We start from the raw sequence: 19,172 nt of genomic DNA, 5'->3' as shown, positions 1-19,172 counted from the left end.
ACACAAGAACAAAAATAAATTTATACCTTTCAGTTCTCTTGACATCAGGAAACAGCATCAAAACACATTTCAATTTAAGATATTCAGTTCAAGTTTATACCAGATGAGGACAGAGGCTAAATGATTGTCATACACCACTTTTTCACTTCCAACAGACACACCACACCATTACTTCCCTCCACTGTCAAGCACAGACATCTTAATTCCTTCTAGGCTCAAGGTAATTGGTTTGAGAAAAAAAAAACTCAGCCAAGTCACGTGTAACATTTTGGTGTAAACCATGACTTTGAGACGCTTTCAGCAGCAGCAGACTGACAAGATAATTTCCAGCTCCCTCTATTTTTCAGACACCAGTTCACAAAGTGTATCTTAATCCATTCCCCAGCCAGCTAGTTCTCCTGGGTACTAACCAACAGGAAGGCAAGAGGAGCCTCCAACACCCCAGCAATCCGTCAGCAGTGCAGAAGCACGGGCTGTGAGTGGAGCACGCCCTCGGCCAGGCAGCCAGCATCGCAGAGCCCCTGCTCCCAGTGACTCATCCCGGGTGGGGACAGCCTGCTCTTGCTAAGTCACAGCGTGGTGCCCTCAGCAGGCCCTGGCAAAGCCACCCAGGGTCTCCCACAGCCAGCTGGCAGTGTGCAGACACGGGGCTGCCAATGTGCAGTCTCACACCTTCGGACTTCCACAGGTGTGCAACAAACCTCTCCTGGCAGCACGAGCCACCAGGCTTGGGCAGCCAGCAGGGGAAAAACAGTGCCAGCTCCACAGAGGGGAAGGGAAACTCAGCCCCAGCCCCAGAAGGGAGCAGGATGAACCCACAGCAGCAGTTCCTGGTCGTGGTTTGCTTCTGACTGAACTCTCATTGAAACTCCCCACCATGCTTTGACCATCCTCAGTGAGGTGGGTTGCCAGTCCCTCCTTCCAGGGAAAAAGTGAAAGGAGGAGAGGAAATGGCCTCAAGCTCTGCCAGGGAAGGCTTAGATTGGCTATCTGGAAAAATTTCTTCCAGGTGAAAGCCCCAGCATATGCTGCTGGGAAGTGATGGAGTCCCCATGCCTGGAAGTGTTCAAACAAAGTGTGGATGTGGCACTTGAGGACATGGTGATGGTGAACATGCTGGTGGTGCTGGCTGACATCTGGACTTGGTCTCAGATCTTTAGTGGATCCACAGTTCAGTGACCTGTGGACTGCTCCATCAGTGAAATCCCACACTGGCCATCAGCAGGATCCAACAGACAAAATTGACAAAATTCCTCTCAGCTGCCAAGAAAGGGGCAGAGGCTTTGGCATGAGCTGCAAGGGTGGGTGAACAGGCTGTCCTTGCTCAGAGGTGAGGGAGAAGCAGAAGGGAGAGGTGACCACCAAAATCCTTGCAAAAGGAGTTCACAAATGCAAAGCTGGCATGTCTTAGAGCTACACTTGCCTAAAAGTGACCTCAGAATTACTGTTTCCCACCCTACTCTTCATGACAGGTATGGCCCAAGTGGCACATTTTAGATAACATTTCCCTGACGCTTTTCTCTTAAAGCCATAAAAGCTCCACCAGTCTGGGAGTGAGTCTTCAGCTAAATGATGCTAAAATCTCCAAGATGCATTACTTGGCACCCAGACAACACTACTGCAAGGTAGTAGTTGGTAACCCATTTTTCTTCCATTTAAGATCCACAATTTCTCTATTACCAGCTGCTGGGGTGGGCCAGACTGGGGAAGGCAGAGACCAGCCCACCTGAGAGCTCAGCCCTAAGGACCAGCCCAGACCCACAGATCCCCTGGGCTTCAGATCCCATCACCAAAATGCCTTTAAGTGGTGTTCTGAGTGCTTTATCCCTCCCGGCTGGCTTGTCACTTTTTAAATAGACATTTGCCAAAAGACACTGAGCCTAGTGACAAAACTATAGCCAACACAATTTACTACTACTGCAGCCACTCTGCCAGGTCCCATTCTTGCAGCGTTCCTCAAGAATTTGCCCTAATAGCTGACATTCTGCAATACAAAATGGGCCAGGTAAGCTCTCTGTGGCACAAAAAAACTTTTGGATTATATCAATAACATGAAATGAAAAGAAAGTTGCTCTTAGCAGGCCACTCAACCTTCTACAATTGCAGTAATGTGTCTCTTCTGGGTTTTTTTTTGGTGGATAATGCATGTTCAGACATTCATTTTCCAACCTCAGGAATAAAAGCCTTCAGGAATAAAGGCTGCAGAGCCTTTCCCTTCTTCATTGTACAAGTTAACCAACTGCTGGTGCCAGCAGGGGAAGATCGATGAGCTTTGTGGAGCAGCTGGCAGCAAACAGGATGCTCAGGCGGCAGAAATGGTTAAAGCCAGGCAGGAGGTGTTTGTGTTCAGTGTGGAATAAAAAACACTGAAATGTTTGGCCACCATGGAGGCACAGTGTGCAACACGGCTGCTTAAAGTACATTCCATTTTGGCAGTGCCAGCACAGGAGAAAACTACTATTGAAAAGAGCCTGGATAAAGTGAAGTGTTTACGGGTGAAACCTGCCTCTGCTGCAGCGTGGCAGTGCTGCCCCATCTCCTCCTGGGGCTGGGGGGCTCCTGTGCACCTCAGGGCTGCCACCACAGCTCCTGTATGCTGCCACAAAGTGCATCAGGGCTCCTCTCTCCCCGTGGCACACAGCTCACACGATGCTCAGGCTGGAAAATCAACACCACCAGCTGGGCTACAGCCACCACCCATCAGAGAGGCTAAGAGAGACATCAAGGAGCAGAAGTCCAACCAGAGCAAGATCCAGAACGGTTTCTTCAATGCAAGAGGCAACAGAGGTGCTTTGGAGGTGGGTAATATACCTTTCTGCAGGTATTTGCCATGTTAAGAGCAGTGCCCCTCAAGACCACACACAGTGAGAGATGGGTGCGGTCCCCAGCCCAGCAAAACTAAGAGGGAGTCATTGGTGCTTTTACAACACATGAGAAATGGAATAATTTAATTGCTAGGCTTCAGAAGGACCTTTAAAGGCCATCTAGTAAAGACCATGAACAAGGACACCTTCCACTATCCCAGGTTGCTCCAAGCCCCGTCCAACTCAGCCTTGGACATTTCCAAGGATGAGGCAGCTGCTCTGGGCAACCTGTAACAATTCCTTCCTTATGTATACTCTAAAAGTCTAATAGATACCATTTTTTAAAGGCAACATCTAAAGGTGCTGCCCAAGGCAAACAAAAGTCAGTTGGCTGTGAAGAGAAAGGGAACTTCAGTTTCCTTTGCTGATTAACACTGGCTGCTAATTACCAGCCTTCACATCAAGGGAATACATTTCCCTGCCTGTTTAAGCAGTCAGCAGTCAGCCCTTCACACTGCTGCCCTCAGAGGAGCCTCCAAACAGCCTGGGAAAGGTGTGGAGAAGCATCCACACCCCAAAGCTGCCCAGCTGGACACAGCTCTCCACTGCATCAGAGCAATCAGAGGTGTGGCACTGCTCCATCTTTCCACAGCAGCTCCCATCACTTTATCTAAGCCAGGGCAGAACGCCACTGAAAAACCTTCACTTCAGAAAAAGCCACTGCAATAAAAAAGGGTTTGAATGCAGGGATGGTTCTCACCACCCCTCTGCCTGAGACAGAGGAGACAGGGGACACCTCAGCGCAGATATTTACATCTTCAGCCTTCAGCAACACTGCTTGAAAACAGTATTTGAAGAAATTTATACCCCAAATCTTTGCCAGACATATACCATTCAGATTTTTTTCCAAAGACAGCTTTCTTTAAAGTAGTAATCCAAACCCATGGGAAGGGACCTGGAACATCTAGGATTTGTTTCCATAGTCATCCCTTCAGAAAATCACCATTGGCACAAGCAGCTTAACTGCACAACTTCATCCTGGCCTCTGCAGCGGGAGCAAAACCAGCTGCACTAAAAACACAGCTTCTCCAAGAGGGAAAAGGATCTGGAATAAATGAAGGCAGACCCTGTGAATAATTGTCAGGGGTCACTCACTTTAATCCCAGATCTGACACTAATTCTCTGTGTGGTGGAACAAGTCACTAAGTCTCTCCACCATGGAAATCATATTTAACCTACTTCTTTCAGGTTGCTTGGAGGATTAGTGTTCATAAAGCAATCTGAAGATTAAAAATCCTTTAAGTACTGCAGTTTGAATTGAGCCTGACCACAGTGGGAACAACCACAAAAGCCCCGATGCATTCTTCTATTGACAGTGCTGCAAAGGCTAAGAATGAGCATAGCTACTGCACTGTGTTGTTAGAAATATAGAAAGTGCATTAATTTAATTACCACTGGATTGCATTGCGCAAGTGCTAATGACAGTGATGAAAAACTGAGGCAGTACAAGTCTACTTTCAAATGAACAAACACAAGTTGCACTCCAGAGGTAAAAATCAGTGTTGTAGCATTGTAACAAAGAAAAGACATCTCTGGAATGGTGTCTGAAGCCAGGAGTTGTTCCCAATTCTGTGGGATAACTGGAATTTGGAGCAGCATCACTGTTGAGAGTGGCAGCAGCTTCTTTTATTTATTTTATCTATTATTTTGTTTATTTATTTTTATATTTATTTAATTTGGGTTTTTAGAATCCCTGGCATTGTCACTCGAGGCAAACAGAAAGCCACAACTTAGGGGCAGTTACACTTTTCCCTCAGAGAAACCCAAGAAGAGATTTTTCATCCACTTGAACAAGAATGTTTAAGGACTTGTTTTCTGTTTGCATTCTCAAATATCAGCTGCAAATGCACATTCCATGCTGCAGCTGCAGAAGCCAGCAGCACTACAAGGACAGATTTTCATAAGGTACACGTTCATTTGGGTCATTATTTACACAGTATCTTTCATAAATCTAATTGATTTATATATATATATATATATATATATGGATTACATATATATATACAACCTATACAACCTTTTTTCAGTCCTTCTGTATTTTACACAGAACACTCAATTTAACATAGATAATTTCTTTTTTTATAGGGATAACTCTTGATGCAGAGGCACATACCAGTGGGGGAAAATAACACTGTTTTTACCAACAGTCTACATCCACTATTCTACATCTAATGATTCAAAATACATTCTGGTCACAAAGAAAGAGTTGTATTCCGAAGAGGAGGACTTGAGTTGAACTTGGCTGTCCTGATGGATCCCTTCCAGCCTGACATATTCCATGACTCTGAGGAGTACCGGGGACGATGCTTTCCCCAGGATCCACCTTGCACAGCCCGTTTGCTCTCACACCCCTGGGTTTCAGCAAGGAGCCAGAGAGAAAACATGGTCTTCAATGTCTCAGTTGCCGGAAAAAAAGCCTAGAAGCAGCAGTTTGGCCTGCAATGGGTGAGGATGAGCAGGCAGCACGATGTCCGGAGATCAGGCAAGGTGCAGCACTAACCTCTCCTGCGCAGCCTCACCGCCAGCTCGGCAGGGCAGGGCTGCTCCCTCTGCCCCACACTGTTTAACACTCATCAACCCAGCCCTCCTAACGCCGAGACCAGACCCCACGGAGCAGATCACATCATCCCTGCAGAGGTCAGGGCGCTTCCATGAGGCGCTGCCGCCGCAGGAGCCATAGGCCCCAACCCACTGATGCCCCTTCTCCCCAAAACGCTTCATGCTGGAAATGTTCAGGCTGGAAACGCCCCTCCAGCAGCACAGAAAATCCTCAGAGCTCCAAGTCTCTGTGAAATGCTGAGCTGTCCCCAGCCTGGATGACCTTCTGTCAGGACTGACGCTTTGCACACCCCGTTGGGGAGGAACACAAGCTCCTCGGCCTCACAGAAACCAGGTCAGCAATTCTTTTGTGTGCTGTTCCCAACAAGAGCAAAACACGCATCCAGCCACTTTCCTTGGCTCTCTGGCACCCTGATGCTCTTTTCTGTGTTGGGATCTCACCACAGAGCATCCCTGGCTCCAGCCCAGGCCACCTGCAAGCTGCTGGAGCACTGCAGAGGGAGGAGGCTTGGGACTGCGTCCTCCCAAAAAGCACCACACACAGGAAGGAACCATGGAATGCTGTGCCAGCAGATCAGCTTCGGAGCACCAGGATGACAAGCCAGCTGTTCTTCCACCCCAGGCCAGTCCCAGAAAGAAGGTCCTTCTGACTGACCACCATCCTAAGCTACTGCTGCTTGGAACAGTCCCACACTACCACCTGACTAACTACAGCTGACGAACATCAGGAAAAACCCAGAAAGGGATTTTCAGAAACCACGCTCTGGGTTCCCCATCCCAAGACCTCCAGAAGTTCATGGAGGATGTGGGGTGGGGCAAGCAGTGACTGGGAGGTGGGCAAGGCTAGTCACGAGTCTTTGGGCTCTGATGAAATTATGCTGCTCATAAATGCTGGTTTGAATGTTTAATGACGCTTAGTGTTACAGCTGTGTCCCCTCAGAGCTCCAACAGCTCTCCTGCATCACAGCAGTAGTTACATGCTGGATGTAGGCTATAATCCCTCCTTCCTGGTCAGTGATATTTCACACACACACGCTCATTACTCTCAGTAAGGCACTGGCCTTTCTCTACCGTAAGCTTTCCCATGCCAGTTCTGTCCCATTTATGAGTATTTATGATTTTTCTATAAGGGATGTCTCATTTATTATTAAATCTGCTAGAAAATATCACAGGCCTTATTCTAAATTGCCAAAAAGAAAAAGAAAAATTACATTTAAAAAAAGTTCATTAGTTGGCCACTTATCCCCCGAGCATGTCTGTCCTCTCCCACAGCAAGCAAGACCAGAGGGTCTCTCCTCCTGTTCTTGGGAAACATTTCCTAGAGTGTCTCCCAATTTATTTTTTTTCTATGTACCACCTTGGGAGAAGAAAAGCAATCCCTGAGATCTTACACCAGCACCAGCACATTCATGGGACAGCTCTTGCAATACCTTCTCCCCTCATCCCTATCCCAATTTCAACGCTAAGCAGAAGAGAACCCCCTTAGTTTTGCAAGTTCCTAAATTCAAGGCTCCTGAGTTATTTTTCTTCTGGTTCTCTTTTTGGAGCAGAGCTTTATTTTTGGGATGATCCCTGCTGCACAGCCCTGGTGAGCTGCAGCACAGCTCAGCCCCACAGCTCCCTGCAAGTCCCCACCCAGCCTCATTCCCTTGGAGACTAAACCCTTCCCTGCCTTTAATGTAACACAGGATTCAGCCTTATTTACTGTGCCAGTCTGATTCCCCTTGCATCTCTGTCGGGGGTTAATCTCTCTTTTAACTCCTGTCTGCTCCCTCTTTGTACAGCTTTAAATCCTCCCGTAAAAGCTGGAAATCTCAAGTGCTATGAAAGGACATCCCCCACCGTGCCCATACCCCACCCTGAGTCCATTTGCTTGTGTGAAGGGTTGTTGCAGCAATTTCTGCTCTTTTCCAGCTCTAGCATTGCCCCCACAGCAGAGAAGGGAGCAGTGGTCACCTCAGGCAGCCCCAGTGGCACCTGGCTCTGTGCAGGACACAGACATTTCCCCCCAGGCTGCAGGGAGCAGTGATTTTGACAGTGCAGTGTACTAACTTCCAATAAAAATGGAAAGCCACTGCTAAACCGAGTTACCTGCCTGCACTCCAAGTGTTTGAGCGCTTGGTGACAGAAGCAGAGTGTGGGCAGTGGGGCTGAAGGGAGGAGAAACCCTATTTCCATACAATTTACAGTTCAGGAATTACACCACAGATGCTGAGCCCCATTGGAACTGCAGACACCAGGGGTTACCTGGTACCCACTGAGCTGCAGTTCAGACAAGACATGGAGAAGCTGAACTCATCCATCAAATCACTACTGCATTTCTTATTTTATTTCTTCTGCAAGAACTATCAACAACACTGTGAGCAGATCCTCATGCTGGGGAGGAGAAAACTGCAGTCTAACCAACAGGTCACCAGGACAACTGCCTTCCCACTGATATTGCAAGGGGCAGGTAACGTCTGCAGAGCCCTTCCTTCTCCTGGCAGAAAATCACAATGTTCTGCAGTTCAGACTTAGCAGTTTCATGTGAAACAGACCCAAGATGTTTTTTCCTGGCCACATGGAACAGCTTTGCAGGGATGCATCTGTGAAAGCATCAGGCAGGGAATAAAGCCCATGGCACTTGAGCCAGCCCATGCACTTCCCAGGAGGCTTTCACAAGCCCTTTTCCATCTGAGATCTTTGCCAGGGTAAGAGCTGAACTCTGGAATTGCTTTGTGTCCACTGCCTGACTTGTGGGCTGCTGCAGTGTCACCCCAGCTCAGGAGACAGCAGGGAGACAACACTCCTACCACAGCCAGACCCAGAGGTCCCACACAGAAAACACACAGAAGGGGTTGGAAATACCTTCAGTATCTGATTTATGCAATGATCACCTACCTGTTCCCTGCTTTTGAGACATGTTTGACAGCCTTTGGAGGGCCCATTCCTCTGCTCCCCTCCCCACAGCACATGCCTCTCTCACCTAGTGCTGTTCAATTCTGTATGTTATTAAGTTCAATGCATGGGTTTTAAATAAACAAATAAATAAACAAGCAAACACACACCAAAACAAACAAACAAACAAACAAACAAACAAACAACAAAAAACCACCACAAAACAACAGCAGCAAAACCAAAACAAAGCTAAAAACACCAAAGGGGAAAAAAAAAAAACCTCACCAAACCCAAAAGCATTAGGAAACCTTACTTGGACTAGCAACTCCTGGCTTGTGCCCAGAACGAACCCAGCTGGTACAAAAGGAAGAGACAAGGGTCAAAGACAGAAAAGTCACACAAATATATCCACTGTAGTGATTTTTCTAATAGACTCAGCCCAGCATAATGTGAAAACACGGTGATCCACCAATAAGTTGAACTGGGAAGAATTAAAATGGACTGCAAACAAGACAGGGGATATCTAACTGAAAATACACCTAAAGCTCCCAAAGGCTGTGAGGGGGAAGCTGGTGCTGCACTGTCACCATCCAAACTTCCTCCATGGACCTGGCAACAACTAGTGGGTCACATTCATAGGGAGGGACAGGGGTCAGAGCACGAATCATGGACTCTCTAAGGCTGGAAAAGCTCTCCCAAGACCGTGGAGTCCAATCTGTGCCCAATCCCCAACCTTGTCACCAGCCTAGAGCACTGAGTGCCACTTCCAGACCTTCCTCAGACACCTCCAGGGATGGGGATTCAAACACCTCCCTGGGCAGTTCCAAGGCCTGGCCACCCTTTCCATGGGGAAATTCCTGCTGCTGTCCCCCCTGTCCCTGCCCTGGCCCAGCCTGAGGCCGTTCCCTCTCCTCCTGTCCCTGTTCCCTGGCAGCACAGCCCGACCCCCCCGGCTGTCCCCTCCTGGCAGGGAGTTGTGCAGAGCCACAAGGGCCCCCTGAGCCTCCTTTTCTCCAGGCTGAGCCCCTTTCCCAGCTCCCTCAGCCGCTCCTGGGGCTCCAGCCCCTTCCCCAGCTCCGTTCCCTGCCCTGGACACGCTCCAGCCCCTCCGTGTCTCTCCTGTGCTGAGGGGCCCAGGGCTGTCCCAGGACACAGCAGTGTGAAACATGTGCTGCTCAGGTCAGGCTGACTGCAGCAGAAATGCAGGTTTTCAAGAGGGAATCTCTGCCAGACTCCAGGCTCCTGCCCAGAGCGATGACACACACAGAAATTAGAGCCAGGATGTGGGCACACAAGGGATCTTTTGTTCCTCTGTGATAAAAGCAAGAATCAGCCAGGACATCAGTGGCTGTGCTGGCTCTCTGTGTGACCATGGCACAGCTTTCAGGCTGCTCCCAAGAGGGCAAACACCTTTTGAAGCCTCCTAACCCCACTGCACCTCTCCAGGACAGGACCCTGACCAGAGGAGGTGCCAGCACTGCCCTGCAGGCAATCCATGTCCCAAGGCACTCCTTGCTTCCAACCCACAGCCACTAACAATCACTGAATGATCCCTCCTTCCACCATCCCAACACTTGACCCCACCACAGCAGCATTTGGAGCAAACTAACTCCATGCTGCTCATTTTGTTTGAAACAACGCTGTTTCAGTGAATTGAGTGTGTTTAGTCCCACACTGGGTATCTGGGGAGTTTCTAAAGAGCTGGTCACTGTAAAAATTAAGAGGATGTCACATATGAATTTTAATCACTTGCCTTTTTTTGTTTTATTTGGGTTTTTTGTTTAAGCTGTTTCACAGGCAAGCACTGCAAAATCATCCTCTTTGTGAAAAGCTCAAACTTAAAGGGGAGTTTTAATACACACTGAATCCATTGTAGGTGCTTTAGGAACAATTCTGACTCAAAAAAGGGATCAGGTGTCGTTACACACCCTCTGCAGCTCCCTTGTATAGCCCATCCATATTTTATTTTTTTTTCCTTTTTTTTAATTTTTCTTTTTTCCTTTTAAATTGGCTGATGACAGGACAAAAGCAAACAGAGGATGTCACCTGTGGAGGTGCCTCCTTCTCCCTCCACCTCTTGGGCACTGAGCTTGAGGCAGTGAGAAAGCACAGGAGCAAGTCACTACCACTTGTACACGCCAACTTGTACACACTCTGCCCTGGAAGCTCAGAGAAATAAAAATCTAATTGCCTGCAATTCTCCTCATTTAACAAGTCTCAAGTTTTGTGTCCTTTTCCCTTGCCAGCCACTCAATCCCATTCAATCCCCTCCACTGCACTTTCCCTGTGTGCCCTGGGCCACTAATGGAGATAAAATATTCCAAAACCCCCAAGACTGGCCAGGCTGTTTTCCTGCTCTCAATCACCTTGCAAGTTTGACCTTTTGAGACAGCAGGCTTGAGTTTTATTCCTGATCTATAAGGATGCACCAGACATAATCCAATTGTTTAAAAGCTGAACTGCAAAACAAGTGGTATTTTTGCACCAGTTTAGTTTTAGCAAGCCATATCCCACCTCACCCCAAAGGACTGAGCTGCAGACACAAGGCATCCCACACAGTCAGCATTTCAGCTGAAAAAAGGGCAAAAAGAAGTCCTTTTCAGTGCCCTTTTTCCAACACCTAGGAGCTATGTGATCCGCACAGCCTGCTCCAACAGCTCCATCTTGGAGCACTGTGGAGGGAAAAGCTCAGATCAAACTGCAGAAAACACAACACCCCCTCCAGGAGCACTCAGACTTAAAACTCAGTGTGCTACATTTTAAGGCACATTTCAAATAGCCTGGTAGATTCCTATAATCCACATCCCAAACTCCTCTCAGCCCTGTCTGAAACCCTCTTTTGAACCCAAGCCTGCAATTACCATAATAACAGCCCAAAACAGAGAGCACCAGAGGAGCACTGAGCAGTGAGCACCTTGCTCAAGAGCTCTGAAGGTGGTTATTTTCCTGTTCCCTTGAAAACAGAGCAGTCTGAACCACCCAGAGACAGCAGTTATCCATTACGAGTTGCTGTCAAAAGTAGCTTTATTCTGACAGGGAGGAAAGCAGAGACCAGCATTGCTGCCTAGAGCTGTTAGCCCACTGCCTGCAAAATTACTCAGGGATGTGGGAGAACAGTGTGTCTTCCCTAGCTCAAACTTCAGCAGAAAAGCGAGTTGCTGCCTTGTATTTCAGACACTTGCCTTAGGAAACCCACAGGTCCTGTCCACACTGGTCAGCAAAACCCTGGCCTCTCCTAAAACAAACCACACAGCTTGCTGCTCAGCTTGAAATCACACAAGGACAAAATCCTAAGCCTTCCTCTCTCTACAGGCAGCTCCCCAAATTCCTGAGCTCCTCTCAAAGCATTTTTTCCCAAAGCACAAAGCACTTGCAGGAGTGAACTGCAAGGCTGGACTCGGTTTGGGTACAATCCATCCTCTCCCTGGCCATGGCAGGGCTCCTCCAGATGCATTTCTGGATCGAACTCTGGCTCATTTTTATTAGGAATGCATCCTAACTCGAACCACTAAAACCCAGACACAGCAGAAAGCAGGTTCCAACCCTTGGAAAATGGTTCAGTGCTTACTCTTGCTGTTAAAAGCCAGCACTGTACAAAAATCTCAGCTAATCCACAAGCAAACCTGAACACACTGTGTGAGTCCTGACAACTATAATAAAATGATCCCTGGTACAACAATTTTCAGTTTCCTCTCCAATTCTCTTTTGGATCATGACTTATTTGTTAAGAACAAAATCCTACATTTGTCCCCAGCAACACAACAAGCACGGAAATAAATAAAGTAAAACTGTCACCATATCCATCTGGTGAAGACACTTTGAGGGATCCATAAATACCTCCAAGTATCTTCCAGTCACCACCCAACTCAAAATCACAATGTCTCCATAAAACAACCACTAACATTAGCTTCTGGGTTTAGTTTGATTATCTCACCGAATTATCTGAAATGTGGTTTCCTCTAAGCCATTAAACGTGGTATTTGCAGAGTGGTTTGGATCTCTTCCAGGAAACTCATCCAAGAAGCAACAGGAGAGGGATCCCCACTGAACCCCTGAGTTCCTGAGGGCCACAGGGATCCCCATCAGCCCAGCAGTGTGGGTGCGATCACGGGATGAAGTCATTAGGCAGAATTAATTAGAAATGCCTGACCTCCAGCACACTCTCTTTCACAACTTTGCTTTCATTGAGTATCTGGAGTGTTTAATAGCATCTTTACCCACTTTCAACCCAAACCCCTGTGGCTGGGCCACCACTGACCTGGCCATCTGCTTGTAGGCTTCCTCGGCCACGGCGAAGATGTGGGGGTCCATGTCCCCCATGTTCTGGCCGCTGTAGGCGTAGATGACATCCTGCCCGTAGATTGGCAGCTGCTCATAGGGGTTGATGGCCACCAGCACGATACCTGAGGGCAGGCAGACAGGCAGGCAGGTCACCAACCAAGCAGGGAGTTGATATTTCAGGGCTTTCTCGGCTTGTGGGAGTAAGATTTTTGAAATACGGTGGTTGAGAGTTAACAAAGAAAGGTGACCAGTGAATGGGGAAGGGCACGTAATTCTTATCTCGGCATCTCCTTCAACAGCGGGGCAGTAAGCCTCTGTACAGCTACAAAGGAGATGCACAAAACCGGTGAGAAGAGCAAAAATATACAATAATCTCCACTGTGTGAAGACAGACTTTGTAGGAGGGGTGAGGAGAGATCAACACAGCCTGAGCCAACGCTACAAAAAAGCAATTCCCGTGCAACCAAAGCTCTGCTAGACCCAAACAAACATCCCGGGTTTTTCCCCTGGCGTGAGTTGCAAGTAAAAACACCTAACAAAGAATGTACCCAAATCAAACTACAATTCATAAATCACTGGAAAGGAATGCCAGAGCCTGCTCTGAGGCTTTAATGTCTGCCTCCTCTCCAGCTCTGGGCGCGCTGGAGGAGGCAGTGAGCTGGGAGCTAATGAGAGGCCAAGCCCCATGGGCTCCAGGGAGCTGCTCTGCACCCAGCTGCTGACAAAGCTCCACCTCTGAGGAGTTTCAGGTCGGGCAGGTCTCAGCTGTCCCTGCCAGGAGCTCCAGGAGTACCTGGCTGTGGGGCCAGTGTTGTGCTCCCAGCCCAGGAGGTTCAGGGCTCGGGCGCACTCCAATTACAGGAGCACAGGAACTCTCATCTTGTAGCAAACACCAGGAGTGTGAATTAGCCCACCAGGAAAGGGCAAGGTCAGTGACTGTCACATCACCTGCCCCTGCAGGACATCGACCCAGCTGCTTCACCTCCCCGAGCCCTGCTCCTGCCTGTTTGCTTCCCAGTTCTGCCCAGGTCACCCACCAGTTTTCCCTTACTCACCAAAACCACAATGCAAACCAAGCTGAAGGGCTCTCCTCCCCTCAGGCAAGCACCTTCCTGCCCTTCTCAACCACTTTATAACCAAAGCATGAGCTGTGCTGCAGCCAGGCAGAGCTCTGCAGCTAAACCTACACGGCCCAAGCACCTGCATCTCCATTAATGCTGCACTCAAGATGATCATCAGCCTTCATCAGAAGCTGCCCCCATGAAACCTCACTGATTTGGGGTGAGAGTAGGCCTGTGAGTGACTGAGGGCACATGTGCACCTGCAAAAGGCTGCAAGTTATGCCAGTAATCCAGTACTATACATCATTAAATACTGAAAGTTAACATTACTAAGAGCCACAGAGGCTACATATTTCCACTGTTTTAAAAAGTCATCTCCTCCTGCCAAGCATTTCCAAACTGCATCAGCATCACAGCTGTACACACCAGCTTTAACAGCACCCAGGCAATGGCTTCCCAGTGCCAGAGGGCAGGCCCAGCTGGGATATTGGGAAGGAATTGCTGGCTGGGAGGGTGGGCAGGCCCTGGCACAGGGTGCCCAGAGCAGCTGGGGCTGCCCCTGGATCCCTGCAGTGTCCAAGGCCAGGCTGGACAGGGCTTGGAGCAGCCTGGGACACTGGAAGGTGTCCCTACTCATGGCAGAGGGCTGGAACAAGATGATTTGTAAAAACCCCTTCCAACCAAACAAGTCTGGTATTTTATGAGGTGCCTTCCTTCCTTTCTTTCTAATTTTTCAAGTCACAACTTGTTGCTGTCCATCCACAGGTAACTGCTGTCCTGAATAGCTTTGATGAGGCACCCTCCCCACCCTCCCCAAAAATCACAAACTCAAGTTCACGCCTGCCCTCCTCCTGCTCTGAATTCAGGAGTTAGATGACTGCCAAAGCCATGAAGAAAAGAAAAGTAATGGCAGCGCTGGAAGTTTTATTTGCGTTTTTTTCTGGAGGAAAACCTATAGGATCCCTCTGTCTGGCATGCTGCTGTTCACTGGGCTTTGAAGTCCTGCATTTTCCCAGTGGGGGCTGCCAAGCACATGCAAGGCTGACCTCAAATTCATCTGACAAGATGTTCCCACCAAGAGAAAGTGGACCATGAGCTCAGCAAGTTCATTGTAGCAGCCCTCAAAAAACATCTCTGGTTTTACATCCTGTTGACGCACACTCCTGCCTCCCATCCACCCTAAACCCAGCACCCTCAGACTTTCCTCGCACTGCAGCCTCTGGTCTGTGGTCTCAAGGGGTTTCTTTGTGTCCCCAGAACCTCCCAGGAGCTGAAGGTGTGGTCTGGACACTCACCACAGTAGGTGTAGATGTGGTTGGACTCGAGGAACCTGACTTTGAGGTTGTGCAGGACCGCAGGCTCGTGCAGGTAGCTGAGGGCTGTCAGGTCATTCTGCCCCACCAGGATGTCTGGATTGCGCAGGAAGGGCAGCTCATTCCCTTGGAGGTCGATGGGATATTCGTACAGCTGAAGAGACACACGAGGAACATAGCAACACAAAAAAAAAAAACAACACTCCTTTAATGGCTTGTAACTTTTCCAGGCATAACTCCTGCTGGTGTAAAATACTTACACGCCCTGATCTAAATTAAATTAAAAGTCCCTTGATGATAAATGCTATAGGGACTTGGAGGACAGACTGCCAGGTGACCCCTGGGTGATGGGTTTGAGCTGACCATCACATGGTCCTGGTGGACACTGATGGTCCACAAGCACCAACCTGGCCACACCTGAGTCCTTTTCAGGCCAGCCTTGGGACAAACAGCTTTTAGTCAGCTCTGAGCAGAGACAGGCACCATACAGAAAGCCACAGCTTCATCTGATCTAACCTGCTCTTGGAAAAGCAGCCTCATTCCAAACTAGACCGTGTTCTTACCATCAGAGTGATTTCTCAGCTCATTTTTACTTCAAGTTACTTTTATACCTGAAACCTGGCACCCTTCAGGCAGGGAGGACATGGAGAAGCACGGAGTCCCTGCTGCTGAAGTGTCTGAGGAGCCAGGTTATGCTGCTGAAGTTGGCATATGGGCAGCCTTATGCTATTTTTGACTCATCCCCAAATGAGCAGCAGAGCCATCAGCTAAAGAAAAACTGCATTTTTTTTCTTTACAGAGGAGGGGGGGAAAATAAAATTGCCAGTGATGCTGCTTTACATAGGGTGCCTCAGAAAGGAGGCCTGATGCTCAGCTCCCATCAGAAGGCAGGAATCCCAGCTTCCAAGCAAAACCACTGTCACTGGGTCACTGCCCATGCAAACAGCACAAGGAAAGCTGACCCAAGTGCACGAGGACAGGGTCCCTCAGCATGTCTGACAACCTCAGGCTGGTTTTATCCTCCAATTCCACCTTGTCAATGCCAATTTTCAAGAGTTTGCACTCAGTCTCACATCTTAATGGCAAACACACCAGGGATGGCTTGTGATATTTAAAAGTCAGCTCTTCATTCGGAGGGAGTACTGCTGCATACAGAGCAGAGCCAGAAACCACAAAAAATCCATGAAGATTCACTTAAAGCACAGGAACAAAAGGAAGCACTGAACAACGGGGTAATGCTTGTTGGCTGTCAGGAACAAAAGGCTTTCTACAGCTTTGAATCCCCTGAAGATAAATGTGCTGGGTATCTCCAACCTGATGCACACAAGTGCTGTTCCCCTTTGCTAGAGCTTTTCAGTCCAACATGACACGGATGGAGGCATAGAGGATGGACTCATACAGGAAAGCATCCAACAGGGCACTCCCAGAGACCTTGGGTCTCTTGCACAACCCCAAAATGAGATGTTCCATGTTTCACTATGACTGTGACATGCTTATTAAGCTACTACCTACAACACCTGGTAATCCTTTCATCTCCTTGTACTTTAATGTTGCTGACCCTGAACTCAGCTGCACAAAAAGAACAGACCTTGCAGGACTCCTCCCTTTAGTTTCCAGGGAAATATCCAGATTAAAGAGGAAAAAAAATAATTCCTGCCCAAGTACTAAAACTGCAGGAGATCTCAGCCAGGAGGGGAGGATGGGGGTTGTAGCACTCAGCAATAGGAGCAGGTGTACTTTGGCAGCCTGAGCACAAGCAGAAGAAGGGAGGTCCTGTGGATGAGATGGGCACCCAGGCACCCATCAGTGTCCAGCCCTGGGCAACACCAGCACAAGGACGTGGAGCTGCTGGAGCCAGCCCAGAGGAGGCCACGCAGCTGCTGCCAGGGCTGGAGCCCCTCTGCTCTGGAGCCAGGCTGGGAGAGCTGGGGCTGCTCCCCTGCACAAGAGAAGGCTCCAGGGAGAGCTGAGAGCCCCTGGCAGGGCCTAAAGGGGCTCCAGGAGAGCTGCCCAGGGACTGGGGACAAGGCCTGCAGGGACAGCACCCAGGCAATGGCTTCCCAGTGCCAGAGGGCAGGCCCAGCTGGGATATTGGGAAGGAATTGCTGGCTGGCAGGGTGGGCAGGCCCTGGCACAGGGTGCCCAGAGCAGCTGGGGCTGCCCCTGGATCCCTGCAGTGTCCAAGGCCAGGCTGGACAGGGCTTGCAGCAGCCTGGGACACTGGAAGCTGTCCCTGCCATGGCAGGGGCTGGGTCTGGATGACCTTTACGGTCCTTCCAAACCAAACCATTCCATGATAAAATAATGACTCTATGCCTGGTGCTTCCAAGGGATTGCAGGGTGGCATCTGTGCATCTCCTCATCCAGATTTGTCAGTGTGGAAGGTAAAAAGGCATCAAGCACCCTCCATCCTTTATCCGCCCCAGAAAGCTGTCCTATCCTGGAAGAGCAAACTGGGAAGGAAAACAGTAGCAGCTGAGGCCAAGCCAGGAAGAAGCACCAGCATCAAGCACCAGGTACAGATCCCAACATCAATAACGTTTTCTGCAAACCTGGCACACTCACACACTGCCAACAGCCCGTGCTTGAGCTGCTCTGAAAGAAAAACTGCTCTGATGAGCTGCCTAATCGATCACAGCTCATTCCTGTTCTCCATCTTCCCATTAGGCAATATGGTGAAAATGCTCCCCACAGTGTGGAAATGTCTGGCTGGGAGGGGATGGGAATTACTCGCCCTGCTCAGAACACGTGAATTTGTAGTGGGTGGTCTCTACTAACTCTTCTAGGCAACGGAGCAGATCACACTCCAGACAGCTCAGGAAACCCCACCTGCCCAGTGAAGAAAGATGGTTTAGGTGAAATTCTTCATGAAAAATGTATTTATTCTCCCTGCTACACCAGGCAGCTCATGGCAGGTACACGGCACTTCTGCTTGCTTCCCATAAACTGAATTTGCAGCTGATGCAAATGCCGTGGTTAACTTCATCTGAAATTCCCTGCTGTCACCCAACATCCCGCTCCACATGGTTTTTGTGTGGAACAGAGAGCAGCTGCTCCTCCCCAGCCTCTGTCCTACCCTGGGGATGATTAATTGCTGGCTGTACACACGCTACAGCCCAGGCTGTTTGTTCATTTAGAACCAGCGCTTGCTAGAAAACACCTACATTTAAATGAGCTCTGTGCTTTTCTCCTTTAGAAGCTTTTCTTATTTAAAAATAAGGCAGAGAAGAAAAGGGGTTTACATAAGATTATGCTCGGGGAGAAAAACTGAGGCTGTTTTTGTGGGGAAAGCTGTTGCACAGCAGCCACCTCTGAGCCGTGTGTGGGTTTTCCATCAGTACCCGAGGTTGAGTAGCTGCCACCAGCCATGCTCTCCACGATTTGTTCAGCAGCCAAAAGCACAAACTGGCACTTCTGACATACTGCTGCTATTAAAAAAAATACATCTTGATATCACAGACTATTACAAGTTTGCCAGGAGATGAAAAGAGATGATGGAGGTCAAGGGCTTTTCTCGCAACCTACTGTAGCACAAGTGTCTAGGGAGGGAAAGCTGGAAGTGCTAAGGCAATAAAACACATTTTAAACCACTTCACAGAAACCAAGAGATGGCTCAGGCTTCTTCACACATTAATTCGAAGCTTTAAATTACTAAAAAGAATAACGACATTCGAAAGCTTACAGTTTCATCTTCAAGTTTCAGCTGGAGGCTTTTATCTCCCTCTTTGTAATCCTTGACAATTTCTGCTGATCTCCAAACTTCATCAGGGTCAGGAATCCAAACCCTAGTGTACTGGAGAGGTGAAAAAGAAAAGAAAGAAAAAGTTTAAACACAACGAAACCTCAGGAAATTAAATGAGAAATAAATTAATTCTCCATTAATACACTCTCACACTCACTGTAGAGTCAATGCAGCTAAATCATTTATTTTAGTAAAAGAAGAAATAAATCCAGTTTTAGTTCTTGGGGTAAATTACAGACCATAAGTCTAATTCTTCAGTCTAATTTTCTCCTGGACAAGGAGTACAGTGGCTTGTTACCAATCTAACAAAGCAGGGTGAAGTCTCAAGGTAAACGTGGAATTTCATTTCCTTGAGAAAAAAACACTCTTCCAGAAGGCTTTTATGAAACAACACAATTCACCCCCAGCAGACCCCAGACCAAGGCATGTTTATTTTGCTCAAAACGAGGCAGTTTGGTCCCCACAGAGCAAGCCC

General features: G+C 48.5%; 1 protein-coding gene across 4 annotated transcripts in view; it reads right to left on the bottom strand.

Moving 5' to 3' along the window:
• Positions 1 to 19,172, bottom strand: part of MYO5B (myosin VB) — a 142,689-nt gene that overhangs the window by 97,577 nt on the left and 25,940 nt on the right. For all 4 annotated transcript variants that reach the window (XM_033520533.1, XM_015615102.2, XM_033520534.1 and 1 more), the window contains exons 2-4: positions 18,638 to 18,748; positions 14,938 to 15,109; positions 12,559 to 12,703 (exon numbers count right to left, since the gene is read on the bottom strand). In XM_033520533.1, the coding sequence (XP_033376424.1) occupies positions 12,559 to 12,703; positions 14,938 to 15,109; positions 18,638 to 18,748 (428 nt within the window). The remainder of the gene's footprint in view (positions 1 to 12,558; positions 12,704 to 14,937; positions 15,110 to 18,637; positions 18,749 to 19,172) is intronic.

This window comes from Parus major, chromosome Z, assembly GCF_001522545.3.
Source record: "Parus major isolate Abel chromosome Z, Parus_major1.1, whole genome shotgun sequence".
Classification (NCBI taxonomy): Eukaryota; Metazoa; Chordata; class Aves; order Passeriformes; family Paridae; genus Parus; species Parus major.
The sequence above is the reverse complement of the archived record's forward strand: the minus strand, read 5'-3'. Positions and strand labels throughout refer to the sequence as shown.